Source organism: Ricinus communis, chromosome 3 (genome assembly GCF_019578655.1).
Source record: "Ricinus communis isolate WT05 ecotype wild-type chromosome 3, ASM1957865v1, whole genome shotgun sequence".
Lineage (NCBI taxonomy): Eukaryota > Viridiplantae > Streptophyta > Magnoliopsida > Malpighiales > Euphorbiaceae > Ricinus > Ricinus communis.
Window position 1 is genome coordinate 21,726,370 of NC_063258.1, and position 8,514 is coordinate 21,734,883.

An 8,514-nucleotide genomic window follows, 5' to 3' on the forward strand; every position below is an offset into this window, starting at 1 on the left:
TGATTTGAGTCCTTTTGATATAGGTGATGAACTTGATTCGAGGATGAATCATCCTAAAGAAGGAGGGAATGATATGGACATGGCCAAGCTTAAAGATGGACTCGATGGAGAAGACAACAAGAAAATCAAAGATAAAGCTAAGGAGCTATTGAGCATGCTACAAGGCCCAATTACAAGGTCAAGGTCCAAGAAGCTACAAGAAGCCTTAATTGGCTATATGCAAGATTGGGCTAGTCAAGGAAGCTCAATTGGTCATGCTAGGATAGGCCCAAGTAAAGACACATCTGAATGGGCTTTATTCAATGTTTTGCAAGTCCAAATACATGAAGACCAATGTGGGCTAATATTTGGGCTGAAATCTCTTATTTAAGTTCAGAACAATGTTATTTCCTATTTTTCTTATGTGGCAGCTAGGGTTAATAGTTTTACTAGGGTTTCTTATGTTAGGTGGCTATAAAAACGCCCCTTAAGTTGTGTTTTGAGGGATTCAATTTTGATAAAATTATAGTAGTTGTTTCCTTTGCATATTTGCTTGAATTCTTGAATTCTTGTTGAATGCATAAACCACTTATCAAGGAATTGATCTATCCTTGTGGCGTGTTAAGGGTTAGGGTTTAAAGAACTTAGTTTTCTTTAGGTTCTGATCTTGATCAACCATACCTTGCAATCTGATTTAAGCGGTTCTTGGGTTTTGAAACTCAATTTGTTCTTGGGTTTCTAAGATAGTAATTCACGGGTTCATAATCATTAGGGTTCGTGGTTCTAATCCTTGGAGGTTCTTAACATATAGAAAGAAGCAAGGCCATGAAAGCTCCTAACTTCATGAACATCCCTTGGAACTAACCATGTGGAAATGGCCTTCACTTTCTCCGGATCAACCTGTATCCCTTCACTAGAAACAATGTATCCTAGGAAAGAAATACTATTACACATGAAAGTACATTTTTCCATTTTTCCATACAACTTGTGAGTTCTCAATTTTTCAAATAAATCTCTCAAATGCAACATATGCTCACTTTCAGATTTGCTATATACTAAAATATCATCTAAGTATACAACAATGAACTTATTGAGAAAAGGTCGAAGTACCTCATTCATAAGTCTCATGAACGAACTAGGGGCATTGCAAAGTCCAAATGGCATGACAAGCCACTCATACAACCCTTGTTTCGTTTTGAAAGCTGTCTTCCATTCATCACCTTCTCGAATTCTCATTTGATGGTAGCCACTCCTCAAATCAATCTTGCTAAAAATTTTGGCACCACTCAATTCATCAAACATATCTTGGAGCCTAGGCATAGGAAATCTATATTTGATAGTTATGTTATTGATTGCACGACTATCAATACACATTCACATGGACTAAGGCTCTCACGCACATAACCTTTCTCCATTAGTTCTTCCACTTGCCTTTGCAACTCTTTAGCTTGCTCGGGATTGCACCGATAGGCTGCTTTGTTAGGCAATGGGGCTCCCGGGATTAAGTCAATTGCATGCTCAATCCCACGAAAAGGTGGCAGTCCTTTTAGTAAATCACTAGGAAATACATCAGAAAATTCTTCAAGCAAATGACTCAAAGACAAAGAGTTAGTGGCATAAGAAACAACATTAGAAATGGGTTTAACAAGAAGTACAAACCCTCATCCCTCCATTGCACACTCTTTTTCGAACTCTTTCCTCGAAATCAGAAAATTAGGTCTCCTTTCCACCATAGGTTCAACCTTAGGAGGCAAAGGCAACAATCTAATCTTTTTTCCACCCGTGGTAGTAACCGTATATATATTAGAAACACCATCATGTACAGCATTTCTATCAAATTGCCATGGTCTACCAAGCAAAATATGACATGCACTCATAGGCAATACATCACACCAACATTCATCATGATAATTGCCAATTGTAAATGAAACTAAAGCTTGTTTCTTGACCTTCAAACCAGTTTCATTATTCAACCAATTCAATTTGTAAGGCTTAGCATGATTTCGAAGAGGAAGCTTAAGCTTACTGACAAGTTCTGTGGATGCCACATCCGTGCATGATCCTCCATCAACAATCACATCACATGTCTTATCAAGAACCTTGCACCTTGTGATAGGAAATCATCATCATGATTCCAAAACCCAAGGATCTCCTCAAGTGAAGATAGGAAAAACTAGTTCCAACAATGAAACTAGCACTTGAATTCAACTCCAAACGCCACAAACCAAGTATGATTTGATAAGTTATGAATCAAACACAAGATTTTGGTTAGAGAACGCCACAAACTAAAAATAGTTTGATAAGTTCAAAGTTCATGCAAGAACTTAAGCAAAAATACTCACAAAGAGCAAACAAAGATTATCATTCAAAATTTTATATCTACAAATGCATTTGGCTTTGATATTTATAGCCAAGACAAGACAAAGAAACCTAAATGGATGTCTTTTGAGCTTCCCCACGTTTCTCCCTTTAATTCCCCTTAAAACTTATTAAAAGTGGCTGTTTTTACATTGATGTCACTCATTTTGTAACTCCCAAATGACAACTAATTCTATGCATCCTTTTTGTAACTCCAAATTATGACTAATTATGTGCATCCATTTTGTAACTCTAAAAGACAACTAATCACACCATAACTGTTAAGAACCTCCAAGGATTAGAACCACGAACCCTAATGATTATGAACCCGTGAATTACTATCTTAGAAACCCAAGAACAAATTGAGTTTCAAAACCCAAGAACCGCTTAAATCAGATTGCAATGTATGGTTAACACGCCACAAGGATAGATCAATTCCTTGATAAGTGGTTTATGTATTCAACAAGAATTCAAGAATTCAAGCAAATATGCAAAGGAAACAACTACTATAATTTTATCAAAATTCGAATTCCCAAAACACAACTTAAGGGGCGTTTTTATAGCCACCTAACATAATAAACCCTAGTAAAACTATTAACCCTAGCTGCCACATAAGAAAAATAGGCAATAACATTGTTCTGAACTTAAAGAAGAGATTTCAGCCCAAATATTAGCCCACATTAGTCTTCATGTATTTGGACTTGCAAAACATTAAATAAAGCCCATTCAGATGGGCCTATCCTAGCATGACCAATTGGGCTTCCTTGACTAGCCCGATCTTGTATATAGCCAATTAAGGCTTCTTGTAGCTTCTTGGACCTTGACCTTGTAATTGGGCCTTGTAGCATGCTCAATGGATCCTTAGCTTTATCTTTGGTTTTCTTGTTGTCCTCTCCATCAAGTCTATCTTTAAGCTTGGCCATGTTCATATCATTCCCTCCTTCTTTAGGATGATTCGTCCTCGAATCAAGTTCATCACCTACATCAAAAGGACTCAAATCAGCTACATTAAATGTACCACTCACATTATACTCACCTTTCAAATCAATCTTGTAGGCATTGTCATTGATCCTCTCAAGGACTTGAAATGGACCATCACCCCTCGGACTTAGTTTAGACTTTCTTTGATTTGGGAACCTTTCTTTGCGAAAATGTACCCAAACCCAATCTCCAGGTTGGAATACCATTGGAATTCGTCCTTTATTAACCCTCTCGGCCACTTTTGCATTTTGCTTCTCAATTCTCTCTTTAACTTGTTTGTGTAGCTTTTTAACTAAATCTGCCTTAGAAGAACCTTCAACACTAACAAGCTTGTTAAGAGGTAAAGGAATCAAATCAACAGGAGTTAAAGGATTAAAACCATATACAATTTCAAATGGTGAAGTGTGTGTAGTGCTATGAACAGCTCTATTATATGCAAATTCAACATATGGCAACAAATCCTCCCAAGATTTTAAATTCCTAGAAATCAAAGCACGAAGCAATTGAATCAAAGTCCTATTAACAACTTCAGTTTGTCCATCTGTCTGTGGATGGCAAGTAGTAGAATAAAGCAATTTAGTTCCTAACTTACCCCATAGCACACGCCAAAAGTGACTTAGAAATTTAACATCTCTATCACTAACAATGGTCTTAGTGATAGAGACCATTTATATAGGAGAAGGGGAAACGTCAAGATAAACTTACAGACCACCAATTCTTACCACCTGGCAAGACTACTATGCTTAATGCATGCGCATTAGAAAGGAATATATTCCTTTTCATAAAGAAGTAAAACATGTGACATAAAAAGCCAAAATATCTACTTTAAGTACAATAATATAGAGCATCTTCTTAGTGGAGCATCTTGCTTTATCTACTTTAAGTACAATAATATAGAGCATCTTCTTAGTGGATCATCTTGCTTTTTGTAAGTGGCTTATCCGATCCTCACCAAATACGCTTATTGGTGGGTCCATGTTCTGAGTAGTCTTCATCAGAGTCATCTGACTCACTTATGTCATAATTATGACGAATGCGTCGTGATGGGCCAGGTGTGTCAGATGAATAGCATCGAGGAGATTTTCGAGATATTTCTTGAGACAATAATTGAGAATCTGATGGAGGAGGTTCTTCTGGTTGTGACCATGGCTCTAGGAAAGCTGGGTTCATCTCCATTGATGATGTGGCTTCATTTTGATGACTGGATGAGGTTGAAGGTGTTGAAGAAGTAGGAGAAATTAGCTGCCACATAAGAAAAATAGGCAATAACATTGTTCTGAACTTAAAGAAGAGATCTCAGCCCAAATATTAGCCCACATTAGTCTTCATGTATTTGGACTTGCAAAACATTAAATAAAGCCCATTCAGATGTGTCTTTACTTGGGCCTATCCTAGCATGACCAATTGGGCTTCCTTGACTAGCCCGATCTTGCATATAACCAATTAAGGCTTCTTGTAGCTTCTTGGACCTTGACCTTGTAATTGGGCCTTGTAGCATGCTCAATGGATCCTTAGCTTTATCTTTGGTTTTCTTGTTGTCCTCTCCATCAAGTCCATCTTTAAGCTTGGCCATGTCCATATCATTCCCTCCTTCTTTAGGATGATTCGTCCTCGAATCAAGTTGATCACCTTGCACTCTCTCATTTTCATGCATTTGTGCCGCGGGTATTGCCGGTAGTTGGCACATTATTACCTCCACTAGAACCACTTGACATGCTGCAATAAAAGTTAGTATGCAATAATAATAAAAAAAAAATCGAAGGAAATTAAGGACCTCACCAATACTCCCTCACGTGTTTACTCTCAATTAATGGGGATGGTCACTCGTGTTTCGCACAATCAAGAATGATCACACAAGGCTGAAACTCACACCACTCAGCTTGTTTTCAAGGATTCTTATGTGAATCAATAACCACACATCAAGTTATTTCACTATGCTTGCAATGCACCAAGAATTATGATCTAAAAAGCTTAGTTGAGGCAAAACGCAAAGTCAAGAAAAAAAAAGGAGGAACAGTAACAAGAACAAGTGTTTAATGAATCAAGAACAATGAAGAACTCAAAAAGAATTAATGGGCATGTAAAAGGAACGAAAATAAGGTGAAAGAAACAAGAAATTAAGTTCAAGAACCAAGCAATCAAGTTTCAACCCGAATGGAAATCTCTAACCAAACAGCATTGGAAACAAGCTCAAGAACGAATTAAAACTTCAATTTGATGTATAAGACATGTAAGGAACATATTTAGGAAGTAAAAATCACAAAGAAGGTTTTCTTTATGCTTTAAATGAAGGACAAAGAGGAGAATAAATGAAGGACAAAAACGAATTTAGAGCTGAATTAATTCAAATAAGATGGTATGTATAGGGCTCAGGTCATTGGAATTTAATGTCCCTTTGAATCTTCCTAAACAGCCACCAAATCCTTATTTATGTAGGATTGTGAAAATCTCCCTAAACCTTTTAACAACCCTAATATCTATGTAATCACCCCAAGAATAATGATTTCAACACCAAATACGTTTTTTCCACTAACAAAGACAATCAAACCAATCAGACCTATTCCTTTTTTGTTTTTTTTTTTGCTAATTCGGATTTGATATTTTTCTTTTCTTGTTTCGTTTTTTTTTTTGAATCAGAATCAAAAACTACAAGAATCAAGAACTAAACAATGTAGATCTCAAGAATACCAAGAATACTTCAAGAACAATATCAATAACTCAAGGAAAACAAACAATAACTTAAAGAAAAGGATAAATAACCTGATTTAAGAGCCAAAGCTCTGATACCAAATGTTAAGAACCTCCAAGGATTAGAACCACGAACCCTAATGATTATGAACCCGTGAATTACTATCTTAGAAACCCAAGAACAAATTGAGTTTCAAAACCCAAGAACCGCTTAAATCAGATTGCAATGTATGGTTGATCAAGATCAGAACCTAAAGAAAACTAAGTTCTTTAAACCCTAACCCTTAACACGCCACAAGGATAGATCAATTCCTTGATAAGTGGTTTATGCATTCAACAAGAATTCAAGAATTCAAGCAAATATGCAAAGGAAACAACTACTATAATTTTATCAAAATTCGAATTCCCAAAACACAACTTAAAGGGCGTTTTTATAGCCACCTAACATAATAAACCCTAGTAAAACTATTAACCCTAGCTGCCACATAAGAAAAATAGGCAATAACATTGTTCTGAACTTAAAGAAGAGATTTCAGCCCAAATATTAGCCCACATTAGTCTTCATGTATTTGGACTTGCAAAACATTAAATAAAGCCCATTCAGATGGGCCTATCCTAGCATGACCAATTGGGCTTCCTTGACTAGCCCGATCTTGCATATAGCCAATTAAGGCTTCTTGTAGCTTCTTGGACCTTGACCTTGTAATTAGGCCTTGTAGCATGCTCAATGGATCCTTAGCTTTATCTTTGGTTTTCTTGTTGTCCTCTCCATCAAGTCCATCTTTAAGCTTGGCCATGTCCATATCAATAACTTAAGAAAAACCTGATAAAAATGAAAATAAAAAGGCTTCAAATGAATCTTATTGGACCTATGAATTCAGCCCAAACTTATTGCACTAAATTGATGATTTTGGATCCTTTTTGCAATCCTAAATCTTGGGTTGAGCCTTGTTGTGTTCGAACACTCCAAATGTCTTTAATTAAGCCCAACAAAGCTTCTTGCATCCTTTTGGACTTGGATCTTGTCATCAGACCTCCTTGAAAGCTTAAAGGATCATTTGTAATTCTTGTCTTTATTGCATCAATAAGGTTGGACTCTTGTTTTCATGCATGAGTTGCATTTCCATTTTGGACCTTTTGGTGCATGCCTTTGCAATGGAATCTCATGGCAGCCTTGATTCATATCACCTTGTATGGAAAAGGTTCTCTCGTTGCTGCATGTCTTTGAGAGGTTCGGAATGTAAGACTCTCCTAACAACTCCACAAGAGGGTTGTCATTCTCCTCCGCATCATACTCCTCAACATCTTCATTGTTACTTTCGGATTCATACCGTAAGAATCCTCCTCACTCGGGTGTTACTTTTGGGCATTCACTAGCAATATGCCCACGTTCTTGGCACTTGTAACAAGTCCTCTTGAATCCTTCTTGCTTAAAACTAGATTTTCCACTTTGAAACTTTGAAGGATTAGTAGAAGAAAGTTGTTTAGAAGAGCTAGAAGAAGACTCACTCTTCCTAAAAGGTATGTATGGTTTATATGGAGTCTTGACGCCACTTGTGTTCGCCTTAGGCTTCTCCTGTTTCACTTGTGCTTCCACCTTCCTAGCTACTTTCACAACTTCATCAAAAGTAGAAAAGCTCATAAGATCTACCTTGTGAGAGATGGGTTTGGACAGCCCTTTAGTGAAACGAGCAATCTTGAGGGGCTCCTTCTCTTGCAAGTCACACATCAAGCCTAGCCTCTCAAATTCACGAACATACTCATCAACACTGAGATCACCTTGAGTTAGTCGAGTTAGCTTGACATATTGATCTTGCTCATACTCACGTGGTACCCAACGCCTCTCCATTTTCTTCTTGAGTTTCTCCCATGACTCGATCTTTTCTTTCTCTTCTCTTCGTCTCTTGGCTTTTAGATTGTCATACCAAAGCCCAGCAAGCTTTGTTAATCTAAGGACAACCATCTTACACCTCCTCCTATCATCAAAGTCTTTATAATCAAAGACACTTTCCATTCTTCGAACCCAATCTAAGAAGTTTTCCGGATCACTTGAGCCATCAAATTCAGGAAGTTCCAATTTGAAACTCCTATCTTCTTCTTGAAAATTTCGATAGGTAGGATTCCCACCGGAGCTTGCTGTGTTCTCCAAGTCTCCAACATGTTCTCCCATCTTTAAGGATAGTTCCGCAATGGCATCCATCCTAGCTTCATGTTTCCTCAAGTCTCCTTGTAGCTCACGAAGTTGCTTCATGATAGCAGCCAACATTTCAGAATTAGACTGATTTGTTTCCATTACAATAGCGTGCAATTTTAATCAACCAAGAAAAATATCAAACGGACTTCAAAAATTTTGTAACTTTACAATCACAAAACTCTCAAAGAGAAAAACAATTTAAACTCAAGAAACACTCAAAAATCTTCAGGAACAAGGGAGATACGAATCAAAACCTTCAGACTGTTTTCAAAGAACGTAATCTGTTTTTTTTTGTACGAAACTCACACTCTCCA

General features: G+C 37.1%; 1 protein-coding gene across 1 annotated transcript; it reads right to left on the bottom strand.

Moving 5' to 3' along the window:
• Positions 1–762: 762 nt before the first annotated feature.
• LOC125369577 lies at positions 763–8,299 on the bottom strand. Its single transcript, XM_048372356.1, has 6 exons — positions 7,367–8,299; positions 4,271–4,560; positions 1,660–2,085; positions 1,411–1,536; positions 1,017–1,291; positions 763–908 (listed from the first exon to the last, which is right to left on the bottom strand). The coding sequence occupies exons 1-6, from the start codon at positions 8,297–8,299 to the stop codon at positions 763–765; spliced, it is 2,196 nt and encodes a 731-aa protein (XP_048228313.1).
• Positions 8,300–8,514: the final 215 nt, after the last annotated feature.

What these genes read in the sequence shown, in the direction of transcription:
- LOC125369577 (XM_048372356.1), bottom strand. Translation starts at nt 8,299, where the DNA reads ATGGAAACAAATCAGTCTAATTCTGAAATGTTGGCTGCTATCATGAAG. An exon ending in CAAGCTAAAGAGTTGCAAAG is followed by an intron (nt 1,292 to 1,410) that starts GCAAGTGGAAGA and finishes TCCTATGCCTAG; the next exon opens with GCTCCAAGATATGTTTGATG. An exon ending in AGTATATAGCAAATCTGAAA is followed by an intron (nt 909 to 1,016) that starts GTGAGCATATGT and finishes TTTCTTTCCTAG; the next exon opens with GATACATTGTTTCTAGTGAA.